The 22,587-nt window shown below is 33.6% G+C and overlaps 1 protein-coding gene across 12 annotated transcripts in view; it reads left to right on the top strand.

Moving 5' to 3' along the window:
- Cntln (centlein) overlaps positions 1–22,587 on the top strand; it is a 553,090-nt gene that overhangs the window by 113,996 nt on the left and 416,507 nt on the right. For 9 of the 12 annotated variants that reach the window (XR_015440059.1, XM_087183859.1, XM_087183868.1 and 6 more), the window contains one exon: positions 17,254–17,338. Coding sequence is in view for 11 of the 12 variants with exons in the window: in XM_087183859.1 (XP_087039985.1) it covers positions 17,254–17,338 (85 nt within the window). In the remaining variant the exon portion in view is untranslated. Of the gene's footprint in view, positions 1–11,166; positions 11,273–17,253; positions 17,339–22,587 lie in introns of all 12 variants that reach the window. The other 3 variants (XM_087183865.1, XM_087183863.1, XM_087183864.1) reach the window with 1 other exon arrangement.

Here is a 22,587-nt window from a genome sequence, read left to right as displayed (position 1 = left end):
TTGTCTGGGCAGGCTTCTGCCTGGGACCTGTGCACACTTGGGATGGTATCTAGGTGTGCCTCTCGTTGGGGCCTCTATGTAGCTATTGTCTGGGAGCACCTTTGGTTGGGGGGGTGTGCACCCCAGTTCATGTTGTCTGCATAGGCTTTGGCCAGGGTTACCATTCACTTATCAATGGTATTAGGCAAGCCTCTGCGTATTGCTTGTGTGCTTGTACAGGTCTTCTCTAGATGTGTCCCTGGTTGTGGCTGATGGTATGGCAGGCCTCGGGCAGAAGCCCAAGTACCCTTGCAGCCCCTCTCTGGGTGGCCTTGGCCTGGGCGGGTGCACGGGAGCCTCTAAGGGTTGAGGTGGATCCCCAACTGGGATCCACCTGCAGGCATGCCGATCTGGGCCACACAGCTGCTCTCCAGGATCTGCATGCGCTCACCGATGGAATAGTGGGCCTCTGGTGGAAGCCTGCACATGCCCGTGTAGCCATTAGTGTATATTTTTAAAGGTAAGAAAATAATTGAGTCAGAACAGGGTTCAAACATTTTTAAATATGAAGTATGGTCATTGTTATTGAAATAATCATTTGTAGTCCTGTTATCTAGTGAAAATTTTTACAATAGTTGATGTATTTTTTCTGTGCAAATAGAAAATTTTTGTATCTTATAAAAATTTGATTTTTTTGAATTGTGCTTTTGTTTTGTATTGTATATATACTTGTACTATGTTGCTTAAAAATTTTTAGTGAAACAACAATTATATGTGTGTTTATATATTTATATACAAATACAGTTTTATATGATTGTTGTTTCTTTGTATTCTTTCTCAGTTCAAGTATTTTTCAAACTTTTGTGTCTGAAAAAGACAAAAAGTACTGTATTACACAAAGTATAATGCTGATTTTAAAGAACTTAGATTTTTAAAAGGAGTTTTGAAAAAGCACTTCTTTAAAATACAAATGTCCTATTAAAGTGTGTCAGAGAGGAAAAGCCAAGGAGAAAATGATCACGTTTGGATTTCTCATTTATGTTTCTATGTGAAATTTTGAAATTAATCCAATTCTACTATGAGAGCATATATTATGAAGATATTTTTCATATTGAAGTCAGTGTAGAGACTGCAGAGATAATGACTTTTTAATATGTATAACTCTTATAACATCTACAGTCTCTAGGCCACAGTCTTTTTTTTTTTTTTTTTTCTTTTGTGATGCTAGGAATTGTACTTAGGGCTGTGTAGGTAGCAGGGAAGTATCCACTGAGCTATACTCCTAGACTGCTTTTTTTTTCTTTATGTACTTTTAAAATGAGTTGTTCACCTTGTGAGACTTGCTAGTGATTCCAGTGAACTCAATATTGTTTAAACAATTTTGTTTGGAAAATGCTACGATGCACTTTTACAGTACTAAGTATTTCAGGCAAAGGGTCTTAGGTAATAGTAAGCAAATGACTCCCCTTATTTTGAATAATTTCCATTCTACTGGTTTCAAGTTTTCAGGTATTCTGGATTATTTAATTTTCTATTAATACCATTTAGTGTATTTTTAATTTCAGATACTCTATTTTTCATGTTTAGAAGTTCCATGAACTTCAGTTTTTCTCCATTCAATAAGTTTTAATAAATTCTTAAGTATCTTTTTTGTATTTATGATAGTTTTTTCAGAGTCCTAATCCTATTAAATGAACCATCAGTTTTTTTTTTCTAAATTATGGGTCATATGTTTTTACTTTTTAAAAAATGCCTTGTAAATCTTGATTAGATGCCAGGCATTGTGAATTTTATCTTATTGATTACTGGAATTTTCTTATATTCCCTTAAAGAATGTTGAGCGGCTTGGGGCAAAGCTTAGTGGCAGAGTATGTGCTTAGCATGTGTGAGGCTCTGGGTTCAATCTCCAACACCAAAAATTTTTAATTTGTTCTGCATGAAGTTATTTGTGGATTAGTTTGATCTTTATGAGTGTAGATTTAAGCTTTATTAGGGTGTGTCTATAGCAGCTTTTCAGTATAGGTTGGATTTAATCTCACCAATAAGGCATTACACATTAGAAGACTCCAATTAATCCCCTGAATATTATGAAGTGAGGTTTTCTCACTCTGACTTAGGGGAACATGAAGTTTTTCCAGCCATCTGGAATGTCTGTTGCTTTCCAATCACTCTTTCTCATGCCTGAAGTACTTTTCACTTGGGCATAGCTTGATCAATACTGGAACAAAAGGGGCCTTCTGGAGACTTCTAGAACTAGCTCTTTCAACTCAGCTCTATCCTGCAGTACTTTGTCACAAAATTCTAGCTGCCTTGACCTTCTTGAACTCCAGGCTCTTATTTACTTAATTAGCAGTCTTTGTCTACTTAATCATACTCTGAGCTCTGTTTTATTCTCCTCTCTTTTTGTTGTAGCTTGGGAACTGCCTCTAGGTAATAAGGTAAAGCAGTCATAGAGCTTACCTAATTAGTTACCTTTCTTCAGGGATCCTGGACCTTTTGTTACCTGTTATCTAGTGGCTGAAAATATTTTGTATACTTTATGTACTTTTTAAGTTATTTAAGACAGCAAAACGAATCTAGATCCTTTTACTCCATCATGGCTGGAAGTGTAAGTTAATTAAGTTTTATATGCTGTGAAGTGATCCAGAAATTTCAGACAATTTAGTAGATAAATTGCATTGTGAACACATAGTAACTCAGTATTATCTTGTGAGTTTTGATTTATTCACCTGACAATGAAAAATATCTCAATATAACAGATATCAAAAATTCAAAAAGTTTTTGCTTTTGGTACCTGGCATCAAACTCTGGATCTCACTCTTGTCAGGCAGGCACTGTGCTGCTGGGCTAAATCCTCGGCCCACAAAAAGTTTTTATTGTTATATTCAGATATATTCTGTTATATTCAGATATATATGTTATATTCTATTCAGATAGCTCTCTCATAATGAAATTAATTGATAATAAACAATGATACTTATATCTGGTAATTCTTAATGGTTAAAAATTTATGCCAAAATATCTCCACTTAACCTCAAGAATATATGATTTATTTTTTAGTACCTGAGTTGTTATATTCTTACACCCTTCAATTTAGACTTGAAGATAAAAGCCTGGTAAAATACCGAGGTTGGTATAGAAAGTGGTGAGATTAAGTTTGTATAAGAATGAGTAGAGTTGTAATTATAGCAATTAAGACTTTTAAGTAACATTGTTATTTTAATGTTACAGTTAGTAACTGTTCACTCATTATTATAATTCTTAGTCATTTAAATAAAAGATATTTTCTTTAAATATTAATTCAAGGATTCCTACATGTTCTCAGTTTATCATGCCATTAGTAATTTTTTCATGGTGCTTCAAGGCAAAGAACAAGAACTTAATAGTTCCTTTGATTAAATATTTAGTTCCTAAAAACATAATGGCCATTAAAATATGTGAATAAATTAAAAGAAACATTTTCTTTTTATTCTTAAATCATCGTAATTGTTTACTAATAGCATGATGAGTCTGTTGGGTACTGGATAATTTCTCAAACATTATAGTCAGGTTGGCCACGGCCACCCTTATTTTCTGTATCACATTGCTTTTTGCTCTCTGCTTGCTTGTTTTTATTTTTATTTTTTGTTACAACAACTATTAAAAACTCAGCTTCATAAAGCTATGATGCCATGAAAGGAATATAGTACTGTCTTACCTTGAAACTTTAAACTTCTTCTAGCTAGTAATTTTTGCAATATTCAACAGATGTCAGCTGTTTCTGTTTCCCTCAAACATTTGAAGTACTCCATAGAGCCCCTGTGTGTTTGCTGTAGCACCTTTGGGAACCTTCGCACACATTCTGGGTATTGTGGGAATAGCTCATTCTCTTCTATGTTCTTCACTTTCTATGTGGAGTTCAGGCATAACTGATTTCTCTGTTTTAAAATAGAGAATCCTTGATCAGCAAAGTTTCTTTAGAAATTGAGTAATTATGAAAGAAAAGGATGACATACGATATTTTTTTGGTGGAAGGGTACTTGTAGAAGAGGTTTCATGGAAACATTGTTGAATAAAGTTTTTTATATAAACATGTTTAAACATAATCTAGACTACAAAGAGAAATAATGAGTAAAATATTGAAACATATTAAGTGGTGTAAACATGAGGAAGATATTAATGTGCAAGGTAGTATGAATAAGCAGAAAATAAAATATGAAACTTACTATAAAGACATATAAGGGAAAATAATTAAAAGCCATCTGTGATGTTTTTGGGTTTTATGGTGTCAATTACTGTCTTATACTAGACTAAGGATATTGGATTAATTCTTAAAGATACCTGACCACTGAAGTGTACTAAACGCTGCTGTAACACAAAATCATTTTTTAGAATGCTGCATTTGAAAGGAAGTTTATTCTGAACCTTATGGGAAAATGTGATTCTTGTGTAATATTACAAAGACACATTTGCAAGTCCATGTGTTCATAATTTAATAGTGGAACAACCACAATAGCTTATACTCATTGAATGCTTATTATGGATAACACATCATTTTTAGTGCTTTCCATGTATTAAATGAGTTCTCAGAGTAGTTCTGTGAGGCTGGTTCTATTCATATTCCCAATTTATAGATGAAGGAGCTGAGTCACAGAAAAGTTAAGTAATTTGCCCAAACTTGCAGAGCTAATGAATGGTAGAGTCAGAATTTGAAATCTGGCAATATAGTTCTGGAGGCCCTGTTTTTACCTGCAGCCTAAGGGGAGAATGAGCTTTTACCTGCATGTCAACTAGTCAAGAAAAATATCTTGAAACTTTAAAGTTTCAACTTTCAACTTTAAAGTTTAGCTACAGTGTCTTGAAACTTTAAAAGAGGAAGTAATTTGTACTCATTATTTTATTCCATTTATGCTATGATGAACTCATACTTCTGGAAATGAAGGATATTTGATGGAGCAGGCCAGTGGTGTGACCTTCCAATTGTATCCTCATCTCTTCTCAATGAAGACTGTGGTTTCTTCCTTTTCATTGTTTTCCCATCTCAGCACAAAATACCAAAGAATTTATAGTTGTGTTTTTTTTAACTTAAGCCTGCTTGAAACATATATATATATATATATATATATATTTTTTTTTTTTTTTTTTTTTTTTTTGTGGGGTGGTACTGGGGATTAAACTCAGGACCTCACACTTGTGAGGTAGGCATTGTACCACTGACATAAATTCCCAATCCACTTGTATATGTTTTTAATTTCTAGGTATCTATAGATTATAGGATAGTTTGTATAACTATAGGTGCTTAATAAATACTTTAAAGTCAATTCAGAATTATTTATTAAATGCTTACTATGTGCTCAGCATTGCACAAAATTGAATGTGAGGATAGAGGATCAGGGAAAGAGAAAAAACAAGTTCCCCTGAAGGTGCTTCTGATAGAAATGTAATCATTGGCTTAGAGAGATATTCCCTGATCTTGCTTACTTAATAAAGAAGCTCTGTTCTTACATTTATTTTCTTTCAACACTCTTATTTTGTTTGTAGTACTTGTTAATTAAAAGAGTACTTTTTCTATGATTAAAATTTTGTTTATTATGAATGAGAATTTCTTCCACTTTACATAAAATCAGAACTTACAGAAGTCTTTATAAGATTTAATTTTATTGTAAGGAATTTTGAAACATTATAGGTAATTAAACTCTCTGGAACTGTTCACATCTTTAAAAGTATTTTTTTTTTTTTTTTTTTTGGTACCGGGGATCGAACTTGGGTCCTTGTGCTTGTGCAGCAGGCGGCGAAACCACTGAGCTAAATCCCTGGCCCCCATTTTAAAAGTATTTTTTAAAATGTTCTTTAAATTATTACAGAAGATATACATTAAGCAATTTAGTTCAAGCTTGTCTACTAATAGGTATGTACTCAAAAATGGCAATAATACTTAAAAAAGTTTTTCAAGGGGTTAAAACTTTGGTTAGAGGATGTGTAGGGAATAACATTCAATTTTAACCACTTAGGTTTTAAGAAAAAAACTTACAGAAATATTTCTTTCACTGAGTTTTGTGTTCATTTAAGAGATTCTTGAGCTATGGTCACCATTCTTGAGCTAGAGGTCACCATGACCTCTGTAAGATTGTTATTTACCATGGTATAGGATAAGATTGAGGTATCTACATGTTAAAACAGCTTCATAGGCAATACTGACATTTACCTCAATAAAATACTACAGAAAAGAAAGAATCTAAGAAAGAAAGGTGATTATTTTGTTTTGTTTTGTTTTGTTTTTGGTACTGGGGATCGAACTCGTTACCTTGCGCTTGCGAGGCAGGGGCCAGAACCACTGAGCTAAATCCCTGGCCCAGAAAGGTGATTATTTTGTCATCTTTATGGATGGAAAAATTCAAGATCTAATTTAACAGCTTTAAAGACTGTTAAGAGAAAATTTGTACATTATTCATTGTAATTTGTTTAACATTTTAATCTAACATCTGAAACGAAGTTACCTTAAGTGATTAGTGATCAAGAACTAGACTTTGGAGCAAGGCTGCTTGGTTTGGAATCTTGGCTAGCTATTTGTGTCACTTGGGGAAAAAAATACGCATTTTTCTTTGTCATAGTGCTTTCTATAAAATAAAAATGAGAGTAAAGTTGTTTTGAGTTAATGTATGTACAGAAATTATAATAATGCCTAACAGTAAATATATTCTTATAATTGTTATTTCATATTGTAGTTTAAATTCCTTTTTAATTGGTTTATGTAGCCTTGAAAAAAGTCAGTTAAATTTTCTATATACGGGTTTCTAGGAATGACACAGCTTTTTGATGTTCTTTTCTTTTAATATTACATTTCAATTGATGTTTACTAATTCTAAAAATAATGTATATTGTACTTGAATTTGAAAATTCAAATTCAGAAATCTCAAATTGATACCTGTATTTACCAGTGATAATACTTCTCTTTTTTCATATATTTCTTTTTCAAATTGTCTTATTTTCTTATTTGTTTTTTCTTCTAAATGCTGAGTCTTTGTATAAATCTCAAAGAGATGATTTTTTTTTTAATATTATTTACTATTAGGTAGACTTCTGAATACTTTGTTTTATAGTCACTCTCCTATTTTCAGTCTCTTCTCCCTTTTCTACTTTTTCAGCCTGGGAATGAAAATTCAGTACTGGAAAATGGGAATCATAAAAAGAGAATGTAATAGGCAAGATGATTTTTGGTTTTTATTGATATGTTTATATTCATTTTTGAGTTATCTTTGAGTTACTTGTTGAAAAATTCAACCTCATAGAATATAAGAAATTATTTTATATTTATGTTTGGAGCTAAAAGTTTAGATGCTTGATAAGCAGACTGTTGCTATAAGGTTATATACCATATATTCTCATCACTGGGAAAACATTTCTCCTTTTTCATTGTACTTCTAAACACATGGGTTGCACAGCTGCTATATGGTTCTACACTGTCCCTTGTGTATTAAGCCAACATAGTCTGCAAAGGGGTTGCATTTTGGAGCATGGTACTAGCATGGCTGGTAGGAGACCCCAGAAGTGTAGATGCCAGGATTCTGCCATCTGGCAGCATTGCTGCTAGGCTGTTCCGCTAAGGGCATAAATATAGTTTTGCTAAGGACTTTTCCTGTTGCAATAGCTATGAATTCCTTGGTAAAAGATATGAATAGATGGTCATGGAAACTAACAGAAAGATGCTTTTTTGGAATGATTCTAACGTTTCTTGTGAGAAAACATACACTAAAATTTGAAGAAACATATTTGAACTTTTACAATAGATACAAGAAGCTTGAAAAATAATCTTTTAACTTTTATGAAGCCCATTAAAGAACTGTGAGAATATAATGAAGCACATTTACTTTAAAATTTTATAATTTTTACATGGCAGAAGATAATACAGACACCTAATTTTTGTTTTAAGGTAAAATAATCAAGGCTGTCTTCATTTAATGAAAGTTTATTCTGCTTTCGTTAAAAATTCCCAAAACATTGAACATAAGTCAACATTCCATGGAGAAGGAAGTATTATGCAGCATGTGTGCGTATCTGCATATCAGAGCACAAAATATTGACATGATAATTGCAGTCAAGCCTGAGTGAACAGTGGCCTGTGGGAATTCAGCTGGTGTTGTACCAACTGGATGGCTGCTCAGGACACAGTATGAAATGCAAGGTGCAAGTTAGCACTTTATTCAGCACAGGCAGGCATCATTTAAAAATCCTTGGGGGCAACCCTGGTGATGTGCAGATGTTAAAACAGTCTGTTCTGAAGTGCTGATATTTTTGAACACTATAAGAGATTTTTCAAATTCTACATGAAACATATTGGCACAATTGTTAAAGGCATATAATGTGTAATCTTTTCCAATCCTTTTATAGATGTTATTGATAGTATATGCAGAAAAACTGGATATTCAATTAATACAGCAAAAATGGAGAAGAATCCAGAAATAGTCATCTAATTTCTAAATATGAAACAAAATGTTGTGTTTTGAGCTTCAATTTTACATGTGAAAATGAGTTGATTAAATATCTGTAATAATATTATTTGCTAACATATTAAGTATAAAGAATTAGTCTATTAAATTATTCTTTGTTTAAAGCATTTATCAGTATGCTATAATTTACAGATTTAGATTCAGATGTTGTAGTCTAATTTTATTCTTCTGTCTTCTATTCTGGACCTACCTGATTGAACAAGATTAAAAGTCATTTTTTTTAAATGTGTGAAGCTGATTTCTCTAGCATAAGTTTTGGCTTTCACATGTGGTTTTAATCATGTATTTTATATTAAATATAAAACAATAGTTCTCATTTTTGAATTATATAATAAAAACTGAATTCTGTATAATGGTAAAATAAATAAATATATGTGCACCCTTAAGATATTTTATATGAAAGTTTTTAATGCATTAGGATCTGTTATATTTCAGAGTATTAGTATTTTTTAATAAGGCTTTTTAGGGTAAAGGAAAATGTGCTTTTAGTGTGAAGTAATATGTTTATTTTTATAACATCTTTTTCAATTTTTATTATTTATAGATACCATAATAGTAACTTATTATGCATATTCAAAATAGAGTAGTTCTAAAATACTTCATGAATAAAAGAAAAAAAATTTTATCCTCATTTCCCTAAACTTCCATTTTTATAAGTCTTACTGATTTAGAATCTAGATGTTTACTAGAAATTAGCAATGTTTAATAAAGTGAAACTCAATAAATGTATAAAATCTGCATTTTAATAGATACTGCAATCAAATGAAAGAACACAGTTCAAGTAGCTTTAGTTTGTGCATTATTATTGTTAATTAAGAATAATCAACTACAGTAAGTTTTGCTTTTTTATTTTCTTTGTGTCTAATTCATACTAATATCATTATCTCAATTATAGTTAAATGTTTCTTTTAGACTGTAATATTTCATTTTGACATCTCATTAAAAATGGGCTCAAACCCAGAAAATATGATCCTGTCATATTGTATAATATATGGCATAGTCTGTAACACAATAAAATTTTGTTGCTTAATGATAATAATTTCTCACTTTTTTTGAGTTTAGAAAAATGGTAAAAAGTTAGCATGGTAATTCATATGGCTAAGTACAACAGTGCTAAATGTTTAAATGGGTCATACTCTCGGGAAAAGTGATTGGAACATTAAACTTGTACACATTTGACAGCCTTTCTTCACTTCATTTTTCATCCTAAAGAAGTCTGCAAATATTCTTAGCTTACATCATTATTGCACATCAGTGGTTCTAATTAGCTAAACAGGAGTTTGTCTCAGTCATTGATCATCATCAACTTCCTGACAGTGCCTTTTTTTTTCTGGGAACCTTTTTAAATGTCTCATAAATACAGAGAATAAGTACTAATTGAATTATCCAGATAGGTTGGTGATATTTCAAACTTGAAATCACCTTTATTCATCTTATTTTTATAAATAAAAAATAACCATGTTCATGCAATATTCTCTTGGGAGCATTTTCTCATTATGAGAATATCTCATACTACTAGGAGGAATTACTAGAGAAATTTCCATCAAGATTTTGAGTTTTTTTTTTAATTTCAAAATTATAAATAGTTTTAGTGGTTTTTGGTTATAAAACATTGATAAATTTTTAAGTTTATATTTTATGTTATGTTTATATTTGATCTATGACATATTTCTGGCTTATCATTTTGATTAATCTATTGGCACCTGTGTCATTTCAGTGACTCAGACTTTAGTTTGTATCAGAATCTCTAAAGAATGTGTCTGCCTCTGGCTTCCAGAACAAAATACTACAGGGTGGTTTGCTAAAGTAGTTATTTCTCACACTTCTGGAAACTGGGATGCCTGAAATTGAGTTGCCAGCTATTTTGGTTCCTAATGAGGGGTTTCTTGCCTTTTTGCTGTATCCTCATGTGTAGAGAGCAGGATCATCTCTCTTATAATGGTGCTGAAATCATGTGGGCCTGCCATATGACCTAATTATTTACCAAAGACTCAGCCTCCAAATACCATCATTGGGAATTAAGGCTTCATATGAGTTTTGAGGGAACACAGGCATTCACATGGCTTCGAAAGAATTATCTTATTGATTTCAAACACCATTTTATGAGTCATTTTCCATATGCCTTAAAAGACATAACCAAGCAAAGAAGGAAAGAGACAAAAGCATCACGAATTGCACAATTCTCTCCAATAACATAGATCATCTCTTACTGAATTTAACGCTGTCTGATATCATGGTCTCCTTGGCAAATACCTCAACTTTGCAGAATGATTCCGGTTTGATAAATACGATAAGGAAATTTGTGACAGAGACTCTTGAAGATCACTCTGGGCTAAACAGGTTTTCGAAAGAGGAGCTGACTTGGCTTCAGAGTCTTCGAGGAGTTCCTCATGTTGTCCAGACTCAGCTTTCTCCTGTGCTTCTCTACCTTACAGACTTGGATCAATTTTTGCACCATTGTCATGTAACAGAGTTTGTCACAGTTTTTTGGTTATCCTTGCCCGAAGTCAAAGCTTTGACATCCTGCAAAGTGCCATCAGTAAGCATCTGGTTGCATTGACTGTAATTCCTGACAGCACAGCTGGCTGTGTTTTTGGTGTTATCTGTAAGCTCCTGGATCATACGTGTGTAGTTAGTGAAAGTCTACTGTCATTTCTGGCTTCTTGTTGCTACACTCTTCTTTATTTTCTGCTTACTCTAGAGAAAGGGGAACCTGAACATCTGAAAAAGAGGGACAACCTGTGGGAGGCCTGTGTCTCCATCCTGGCTCTCCTGCCTCTAGTCCTCAGGCTGATGCTACAATGCCTGTGCGTGAACAGAATTGGGCCTGAAGAGTTGCCTGTTATTGGCCAGCTGCTTCACCTGCTGCTTCAGCATGCTCCCCTCAGGACTCACATGTTGACCAATGCTATCTTGGTGCAGCAGATCATCAAGAATATCACTACAGTGAAGAGTGGTGGTGTTCAAGAGCAGTGGCTCACAGACTTACATTACTGCTTCAGTGCGTATATCACTGGGCATCCCCAGGGGCCTAGTGGATTGAGTACAGTGTATTGAAGAGGCCCTGTGGTACCTCCTGTTTGAAATTGTTTATTCACATCTAATTTTGAAAGGAAACTGGTGTAATAGATGTTTGTCATTAAAGCTAAACTTTTAAAGAAAAAAAAAAATCAATAAATACAGTAAAATGTAAAATGGCAGCTACATTGACAGGCAGTGACTATGCAATAAAAGGGGGCATTAATTTTCTGAGAGTATGTTAAATTTCACTATTTAGAAGAGAAACATTAACTGAATGCCTAGTTGAAGATAGTGGATTGCAGTTGTGCATGAAATGTGTTATAAATCTTTGCTACACAGGAAGCAAGAAAATAAAGTGGGATAAAGTACAAAAATTAAAAATAAGTAGTAATAATATATGTGTTTGCACAGTTTCCAACATCTTTTTTGCCAAATCTTACTATGTATCTATGATATATCCAGAGAGCTGAATGTGGCTAGAGAAAATCCCAGAACCATCAGAATGCTAGTCTTATGTAAGTTTATGACCACTAACTTGCAGTGGTTCCTAGTACTGCCTATTAGTCTTTCTATTTTTTTTCCTGGCCCACTTTTTGTACCATTACCCTAGAATATTTTCATCTTCAGCTTCCAACTTTTCTTTTTCTATTCTCACTTTCATATTATTGTAGACAGCTAAGTTAATTAGGTATCTTGTAGTTAGACAGGGCCGGCCCTGAGTCAATACAAAAGACAATGGAGACACATTCACTAAAGGTCAGCATTATAAAAAAGGAAAAAATACTACACTTACATACTTCCCCCTAGAGATGAATAGCAGCGATTGATAATAAATAGGCATCAGTCAACTTAAGTGGGGACTAAAATCTCCCTAGCCCAATCCTTCTAGGGAAATTCTTGTTCCTTCTATCCATGACCCTTCCCCATTTAATCCCCATGTAATCAATATTACCTAAGTGACTATACTTGTTGTAATCTTATTGGTTGATCATAGTTTTGTCCTACCTCATGATTTCCCATTGGATCAATATTACCTAAGCAACAATTCTTGTACTCTTATTACTTGACTATAGTTTTGTCCCACCTTGAACCTGCCTCACCTCATGGCTTTGGTCAATAAAACACCTTTGAAAAGTGGGGTGGGCGGGCAACCCACTTGCCCGTCCCTCTTCTGTCTCTCAGACAGATGCTATCTTTCTTTCCATAAATTCTTCCTACACTTAACCTCTGTTGTTCCTAGAACTCACTCTTTGATTTTAGAGAACACAAACTCAGTGTTTTAGATACCTAGCAGGTTGAGAGTTATAGTATTTCCCTTATTTGGATTACTTGGTGCCTTATGTCAATACAATGGATACAACCAAAAGTGGTTACTGTACCATTGAGAAAAAAGAAACTCTTAGACTAGAACTTTTACTCCGTTCCATAACCACATATACCAACATATCTGAATCTACTGATGTTCTCTCTTTTTATTTCTTTTCAAAAACTGTTTATACTCCCATCTCAGTCTTAAACAGAGCAAACGTAAAGCCTCAGGAGTTAAAGGATGTTACTCTGCAGTTCTCCCTTCTCCCTCATACCCTTATCTTTTACTGTCCTGGATCATTCCAGTCAGCACACACACACACACACACGCATTTTACCTCCTATCTTAAAAACACACACACAAAAACTTCTCTGGAGGTCATTTTCCCTTGGAAAACTGTTCTACTTTGCTTCTTTTTTAAATAGTAAAAACTCCTCTGAAGAGGAGTTTTTACTATTTCTGTGTTTTTTCTTTACTTCACAAACTCACTCCAATTAAGCTCTCATACCCACCATTCTCCCCAAACAGCTCTTGTCAAGATCATTAGTGACTAATATTGCTAAATTTAGCAGTTTTAAACCTTTATCTTCTTTAATGTGTTTGCCACATTTTACACAGTAATTCATTTCTTCTAGAAAGACCACTTCTACTTTTATCACTTGATTCTCCTCTTATGTTACTGACTTGTCTTCTTAATATCATTTTCAGTTTTTCCTTCTTCAACTCTTACAACCGTAACTGCTGGATTGCTCCAGGACTCAATCTTCAAATTTAATTTATTCAGAATCACTCCCTAGGTGATCTCGTCTACTCTTATGGTCTAAACTTCTAAAGTCATGTCTTTAGTGTCCACTTCTTTAATGACTTCAGACTTGTTTTTTGCCCATCTGTTGACTTCTCTTGGATTTCAATATGTCCAAATCCAAACTTCTAGTGTCTGCTTTCCTTCTGCTTTATATTTCAGGTATTATCTACTCCAAATTTCCAGTTGCTCAGACAAGCCTTAGAGTCAGTTTTGACATTACTCTTTTTTCTAAATCTCATACTAATATATCAAGAAATTGTGTTGAGTCTACTTTAAAAATATCCAGGATATGATCACTTTTCAACATTATCACACCTACCTGTCTTGTCCTTTTCACTTGTACTTTTTGTCTGAAATGCTGCACTTGCTTGGTAACAGGCCTTTTGTTTTTACTCTCAATACTTAATGTCTATCTTTAATCTGTGAGCTAGTATGATACTTTAAAATATTAATTAGTAATGCATTATTTCTTGGCTTAAAACTATCCTTTCCTTTCTTATTTCACTGAGAGTCAGCTCTGAGTTTCAAAGGGTCTAGAAAGCCACATATTATTTTATCCCCATTGAACTGTTTGTCCTCCTCTACTATTCCCTTGTCCCTCGTACTGCAAAAATTCTTTTTTTTTTGCTGTTCTTTGAATACACCAATTTCAATATACCAAGTTCCTCTGGCCTTACTTGTCTGTGGTTTAGCTTTCCATGGTTTATTTACCTGCAGTCAGGTGTGGTCTGGAAATATTAAATGGAAAATTCCAGGATTAAACTGAGAGACAATATTTATGACTTTTATTATGGCATATTGTTATAATTGCTTTATTTTATTATTGTCAATCAGTGCCAAATTTGTAAATTGAACTTTATGCTAAATATATATGTATCATAACATTTTATAAGGTTTGGTTCTATCTGGTTTCAGGCAGCCACAAGGGGTGGCTTTTTGAACACATACCTTGTGGTAAGGGCTGACTGCTATATGTTCTTGCCTCAGCCTCTTTGTACCTTCTATTATTTTCCTGGCTTGGAAGACTTTCCTGAGGTCTGCATCACTCTCATTTCCTTTCTTTATCTCTCTGCTCAAATGTTACCTATCAGCAGAGTCCTTTGTTGATCATCAGGTATAAATGGGAAGTTGGTAGTGAAAGGAAGGTTGCTCACTTATATATCTTTTATTTTCAGTGTCTCTGTACTAGAATGTTAATCCCATCTGCCATTTGTTTTTTTGTTCACTGCCTTATCTCTAGTCCCTAGGCCAATGCTACCTTAGTAAGGGCTCAGGAAATAGTACACATTAAATGAGCCATGGATTAATGTATAGATATGCTTTCCTTTTTATTCTGCCAAGTACTGTTTCAATCTGAGGACTGTTTAATTCTAAACCATTCTCAGCAATTACTCCCAAAATATTGCTTTATCTTTCATTCTGTTATTGTTATTTCTGGAATGTTTAGGGTATCTTGGAATTTCTGAGTGAAACCTACCTGTCTCTACTGTGATGTCATATTTTAAAATTCATTATTTTTCTTTGCAGTGTTCTGTATGAATATTTCATTAGTATCTTTCATTTCATTAATTTCTCTGTGTCTGCTTTTAGGTTTTTGCTTCAGTGATTATAAATAAAGTTTAAGACTTTTAATAATTTTTTTACATCCACCTGTTCTTGCTTTGTTTTTACTTTTAGTCTTAGTCATGTTTTTGTCTTTAAGCACTTTTAACTTATTTTAAATGTTTATTCTTCAGTGTGTCCCATTACTTTCATTTTGTTCTGAGAATTGCACCCTCTGATTATTGAGCCCATGTGCTGGTGTCTGCGGGTTCATGTTTAGATTGTTTTCGTTGTGGGCACGTCGTGAGGGAAAGAGTGCTCTTGTTGCTATTGTTCTCTTCCTCATTCCCTATGAATCCTCTCTGTTCAATGTGGGGTTTTTCCCTCTAAATTTTATGATTGCCACTGAGCTGTCAACCTTACCCCATCCTCTTTCCTGAAGTAAGTTTTCTATTGGTAATGTGAGGCACTCTGCCAACAGTGACATGAGGGTATGCATATATATACGTGTGTGTGTGTGTATGTGTATATGTATATATATATATATGCAGTATATTTAGTGCCTCTGCTGTAGGGTGTGATAGTCCAGTTTCTGATTGGGGTACAATATCTATAAGCTTTTGCCTTTGTAAAGACTTCCATAGAATCCTTAGTTTCTAGCAAGGCAGGCTAGAAACTGGTCTCCTTTCATGAGTTAGGAGCCTCACCTTGATCTTGGTTCCACACAGTGAGCTTGGTGTTCTACTTACCAGCAAGGCACTTTTATTTCCAGTATATCTGAAGCCAAGTTCCTTTCTGCTTTTCCACTTTAACCCATGACTGGACCTAAGAATAGCAAGTACCACCTTAATTCTTTGTATTTCTGCTTCATTTGTGACTCTCAGAGACAAAGCTATGTTTCTTTTATGTTTTTCTGTTAGTACTATATATTTAGAGGAGAACCTCAAATTTGAACTTATGCTAATATATTAGAATTAAATATTTTTATAAACTGTTATACCACCTGACCTTATCTCTTATAACCTGTTGTATGCTTTTGTGATTGGTTTTTCCTCTGATATCCCTTTTGTGTTTTCTAAGGCAGTTGCTGCATTTTTCTTTAAGGGAAGATTCTTTTCCTCTTCCTTATCTGTAAATTCTGTGACTCATAGCTTATTTAGGTGCACATTTTTATTTCTTTTTTTTTTTGGTACCAGGGATCGAACTTGGGTCCTTGTGCTTGTGCAGCAGGCGGTGAAACCACTGAGCTAAATCCCTGGCCCCATTTTTATTTCTTTTAACTATTTCTAAAATGTTTTACAACTGTGAATCTTTTTCTAGTAAATTTCTCCCCGTTTGTGATATAAATTGACCAGTAGTATTCTGAATGTAATCTCTTCAGACCTTGGTTCCTTTCCCTATTTAAAGCTGTATTTGTTTATTTTTAGAAGGTAATTCTTTTTACATGTTATGACTTTCTGTTTACCAGAGACCTGTGTTTGGAAATATACAACTATCCTTCAGTTTGGTTAGTAGTATTCTCAGGGACTAGAAAAGTGTAGGGAGGTGTTAGAAATCTTAAAAATTCTGCTCATAGAATACTGTTTACTAGTATAGCTCCGATTCTCTCATTTTTGAAACTGTTACTTTAAAAATAGTAATATGTAGCCTATAGTCTAATTAATTTTATCTATAAAGAGTTTATATTAATAAGAATATAGAGGCCGGGGATTTAGCTCAGTGGTTCCGCTGCCTGCCTCGCAAGCAGTAGGTCCAGAGTTCAATCCCCGGTACCAAAACAAAAACAAAACAAACAAGAATATATTTGTTAATTATGTTAAAAGTGATAACATTGTAGGGCATTGCAATCAAGGCTGAATTATGTTTTATATTTTTTATCATATACCAAAATCTGTAAACTAACCTATTTTGTTAGTATGAGGTTGTCTTGGTTGTCATTATAAGTTGCTGTCTCTTGCTATATGGTTTTTGATTGATTCTGAAAGGGCTGTCAACTTACAATGGTTTAATTTTTGTATTTTAAAGTTATATTCATTATTAGGATGTGAACATTCAAAGGTTTAGGTAGCAATTATGACTAATGAACTGTCTATATATATGCTTGTTTCTAGAGAAAAACAGAAATCTGAAGCTAAGGACAGAAAAGTTCTAGAAATTTTGCAGGTCAAGGATGCAAATATACAAGAATTGCAACAGGTTGGTGTTATAAAAAAGTCTTAAAATAATTTTCACAATACTGTTTTTTTTTGTTGTTGTTTTGGTACTGGGAATTGAACTCAGGACCTTGTGCTTGCAAGGCAGGCAGCAGCACCACTGAGCTAAATCCCTAGCCCCACAATAATGTTCTTTAAGAGTATTAGGGTTGTTGTGTTAAAGCATTACTATTTTGAAATCACTAGAGTTTGTCTGTTCTTCATTATTATACTTTGTTTACAGCCTGATTATTTTCTGAATTAGTAGGCTTTGATATTTACTTATTTAAACTCCTAAGGTAATAGTATAGTTTTATAACAGTATATTATTCATTGTTTTATTATTACCAGTTATCATTTGTTTCTTAAATTTGTAAATTTTTACAAGGCTTCATTTGTAGAAAAGAAAAAATAACTGGAATGATTTGATTTTATCTTTTGAAAAATTGTATTTTTGAATTATATAATTCTTTTATGTGCAGTCATATAATCAGTGTTTATTATGGTACCAGTGTATGTGGTCTGTGTTTCCAGGAACCATTTTCAAGATATAAATATCTTAAAAAATGGTGAAAGGAATTTTTCTGTGTCTAATGGGAGCAGCTTTTTGGCAGCTATGCTTTCTGACTTTTGATTCTTTTATCAATTAAAGGATCATGAGAACTTTGATCCTAAGGTTTGTTATTACTATAAAGTTGTTTTATTTAGGACTAAAAGTGGAAGTTAACTTAGATAAGGGTTCGATTCTAATTCTGTTCCCTATGTCCATAGACATTCTTTCTAAAATAGAGTATAGATTTTAATATGACACATTGATTTGGAATTAATACTTCTCAAAAGTTGTGTTTTCTTATAGAAAATTTTATTATTAAATCTGTATTGATAATAGTTAATCTCTGTTTATGAGAGACTTGTAAAATAAATGACTGATGCTGGCAAAAAATATTTTTTAAAAAGCGGGTGAGGGAAAGGGGAAAAAAAGAATTGAGATATGTTATATATGTGTACCAATTCCCCACAATGAGTGTAATCATTATGTACTAAAAACATGTACTAATGAAAATTTAAAAAATAATAATATTTAATTTTTTTTAGCTTTTGGCACTCTTAAGTATTCATTGATGTTGATCACAATGCTTTAGTGAATATTCAGTTTAATGTAGAAACTGTAGCATTCCTTTAAAAATAATTGACTTCCATAAATGAAAACATATTTTCCCATTTTGTTTGATAAGAGGCACTTATTTTAAGTCAGTGGGTCACACAGTTTTGGGTTAGCAAGTTTGAGTTTTGCAGGGGTTGGTAGAGTGGAGACCTAGGCAAGACTTGATGTTGCATCACAAAGCTTTAAGCACCATGGAGGTAAAATTGCTTCCACCTAACCCACATTTATTTTGTATTCAAAAAATTTTATTGGTGCATATTATTTTGACATAGTTGTACATGCATATATAACATTTTGATCATTTCTCTTTCCCCCCACTTTTCACCCCTCCCCTTTCTGTTCTCTAATAGTCTTCCTTCTTTCATGTCATATCTGTCTCTTTATTTTAACCCTAGATTCCTCATATGAGTAGAAAGAGGTGATGTTTGACTTTCTGAGTATGACTTATTTCACTTAACATGATGGTCTCCAGTTCCACAGATTTTCCTGCAAATGACATGAGTTTGTTCTTTTTTTAAAATAAATTTTATTTTATTTTATCCCATTCCCCTCTCAAGTCTCCTCCCTTCCCTATGTACAAAAGCTTTGTTCTTCTTTACGGGCCTATAATGTTGCTATATATACATATATATATATATATATATATATGTATGTATATATAAAATTTTCTTTATGCATTCATCTGTTTTTTTCCCATTAAGTTTATTGGTATAAACTTAATTTTAGGTATAAAATACATTTACATACATCATTACGATCTTGTACCATTACATGAGTATCATGGTTCTTATTTTTTTTTCCCTTTCCCCTGCCCTCCCTTCACCCTCTCCACCCTTCCCTATTTGCAAAGATTTTTTTTCCATTTTTGTCCTTTTCTCATATTTTTTCTTTTCCCTTCTTTCCCTTCCCCTACCCTTCCCACTTTCCGTGCTCCTTTAGACCTTCACTTCCTATTACACAATATCAATTATACATTTTTAAAATTAAAATATCAAGACCTAGGAGACATTACCACAGATTTTACAGAACTTAAAATGATACAGAAAGCATATTTCAAAAATCTGTTTTGAAATAAATTTGGCAACTTCTAAGAAGTACCTTGGAAGACAAATTAATGAAACTAACTCTGGAGGAAATATAAAATTTGAATAGCACCTATTAAAGAAAGTATATTCCTAGCTTGAAAACTTACCTATATGATAACAACAGGCTCGTATACATTTTAACTGATGAATTATATCAAACATTTAAAGCAGAAAAAAAAAGGAACACTTCTCCCCTCATTTTAGGAACTCAACATTGTGCTAATCCTAAAACTGGATAAAGATAATAGAAGAAAAAAGTATGAACATAGATAGAAATTTGTTTAACAAAACAAACTATTAGAAGTCAGATCTGGCAGTATGTAGAAAGTGGTTTTATTATAGTGTTGGTTCAGCATTGGAAGATCCATCTCCAAAAGTCATCATTTTAACTGAGGAAAGGAAAAAGCCATATGATCCTGTCACTAGTTGCAGAAAAAGTATTGGACTAAATTCTACAGCTATTCGTGGTAAAAGCTATCAGGAGACTAGAAGTAGAACAGAACCTTCTCAACAGATTAAAGACATGTACTCCATACTTCCAGCGAGAACGCCTTATATGAATGTAGAAGATACAATGCTTTCTCCTTAAGGTAGGGAACAAGGGCAGATATGCTTACTCTTCATCTTTCCATTAAACTTTGAAACCTAGGCCCAAACCAAAATAATCTGGCAATAAAATGACACAATGAGGATAGGATTGGCAAGGTAGAAGCCAAATCTTTATATGCAGATGAAATGATCATCTACAGAGACAATACTAAGAAATGTCTAGGAACCCCTAGAACTTGTACTTGAATTTAGCAGGATTAGAAAACACAAGGTATATATAAAAATTCAGGTCTATGTATACTTGCTATAAATGAAGAATTGGATATTGAAATTTAAAAGTTATGTAGGAGTACAAAGGACCTAGAAAAGTAAAAAGAAAAACAAAACAAAACAGTGTTGGAAGATGTTTAGTACCTAATTTTAAGACTTCTTCTAAAGCTACAGTAATCAAGGCAGTGTTGGTGTAAGGAAAGACATATAGATCATTGGAATAAAACAGAGAATCTAGAAATAGAACCACACATATATGGTCCACTGAGTTTTGAAAGATTGTTTAACATTAACATTTTCTAGAATATAAACTCAATTCAAGAGCCGAGGAAAAGATAGTGTTTTCAGCAAATGGCACTAGGACATCTGGTATCCATGTATAAAAAATTATCCTCAATCCTTTATTTCCATACATAAAAATAACTTGAAGGGATCTATGAACCTAAATATGAAAGCCTAAAAGTATAAAGCTTAAGAATAAATTATAAGGGAAAATGTTTATGAATTTAGGGTAGGCAGGAACTTCCTAGGACACAAAAAACATGATGTATAAAAGAAAAAAATTGATAAATGAGATTCCATCAAAATTTAGAACTTTAAATGACATCATTAAAATGAAAAGTAGTCCTTAAACAGACCATATTTACAATGCATATAACCTATGACCAGAATATATAAAGAACTCTTACAGTTCATTAATAGCAACCCAATTAAAAAGTAGACAAGATGATACATAGCCAGTATAGCACAAGGAAAGGTGTGCAACTCTAGAATCAGAAAAATACTAATCAGTACAATAACAAGATTGAATTATACACTCATTATGGAGATGAAGTTAAAAGTTTTAAAAGCCTTGTCATGACTTTTTCTTTTTTTTGGATTCTCCCCCTTTTTGTTTAATTTGTCATGCCGAATGGATTCATTCTGCTGGGCTTCCTGGGGTTGTGATCCTCATTGTCTTTTCCTAGGGCATTGTCTAAAATTTTTTGGAGTGCCGGTTTGATATTCATGAAGTTGCTGAGGTGCTCTTTATCATGAAAGTATCTTATTTCTCCATCAATTTTGAAATATAGTTTTGCAGGGTACATCAATCTGGGTTGGAGACTGTTTTCCTTTAGGGCTTGAAATACATCACTCCAAACTCTTCTTGCCTTGAGGGTTTGCATTGAGAAGTCTGCTGTGATTCTGATGGGCTTTCCTTTGTATGTGATTTGTTTCTTTTCTCTCACTGCTTGTAGAATTTTGTTCTTCTGTTGGGTTTCTGGAATCCTATTATATGCCTATGTAGATTTTTTTTGATCAAGGCTCGCTGGAGTCCTATATGCCTCACTTATCTGTATGTCAAGTTCTTTCCCCCTCCTTGGGAAATTTTCTGCCATCACTTCTGTGAATAGTTTTTTTTAGGTCATCTGCACTCTCTCCTCTTTCTTCATTGACTCCAATCAGTCTTATGTTATTCTTCTTTGCATCGTCTAGCAGCTGCTGGATTGATTTCTCATGTTTCCTTACAATTTTGAAGCATTTTTTCTTTTCCTGGTCACTAATTGCAATCTAATCTTCTATATATGACATTCTATCCTCACATTGGTTCATTCTGCTGTGCAGACTTTCAATGGAGTTTTTCATCTCCTGGAAATCTGTTTGCATCTGTTTTATGGATTCCATTTGTTTCCTATGTTGGGATTCCATCATGTTCCTCAGATCCTCTATATTTTCATCTGTGTCCTCTCTAGATTTATTAATCATGTCTTGCACCATGAGCACAATCTTTGCTGTTATCTGAGAAATTATTTCTGATTTCATTTTTCCCAGATCCTCTTTTGTTGCCAGTTCAGAGAGTCCAGGTGGTTGAGTATCCAATTGTTCCATCTTGTTTCCCTTTGAGGTTGCTGTAGGTGATTTAGAAGTCCATTTTTGAGGCTTTTTTAACGTGTCTTCTCATTTCCACTGGGGAGGGTGTTGCTTCTGGCTCCCGTGCGGCTCACCTTCTCTGCCCTAGGAGTGTGGAAGGGCAGCGGGGGAGCCTCCTTCCGGGTGCTGGGACTGGCTTGCCTTCTCTGCCCTAGGAGTGTGGAATGGCAGTGGGGGAGCCTCCTTCTGGGTGCTGGGACTGGCTCGCCTTCTCTGCCCTAGGAGCATGGAATGGCAGCGGGGTAGCCTCCTTTCAGGTGCTGCATTCATCTA

Source organism: Heterocephalus glaber, unplaced genomic scaffold (assembly GCF_053883595.1).
Source record: "Heterocephalus glaber isolate CG9 unplaced genomic scaffold, H.glaber_assembly_v1.0 deba00001481, whole genome shotgun sequence".
NCBI lineage: Eukaryota > Metazoa > Chordata > Mammalia > Rodentia > Bathyergidae > Heterocephalus > Heterocephalus glaber.
The sequence above is the reverse complement of the archived record's forward strand: the minus strand, read 5'-3'. Positions and strand labels throughout refer to the sequence as shown.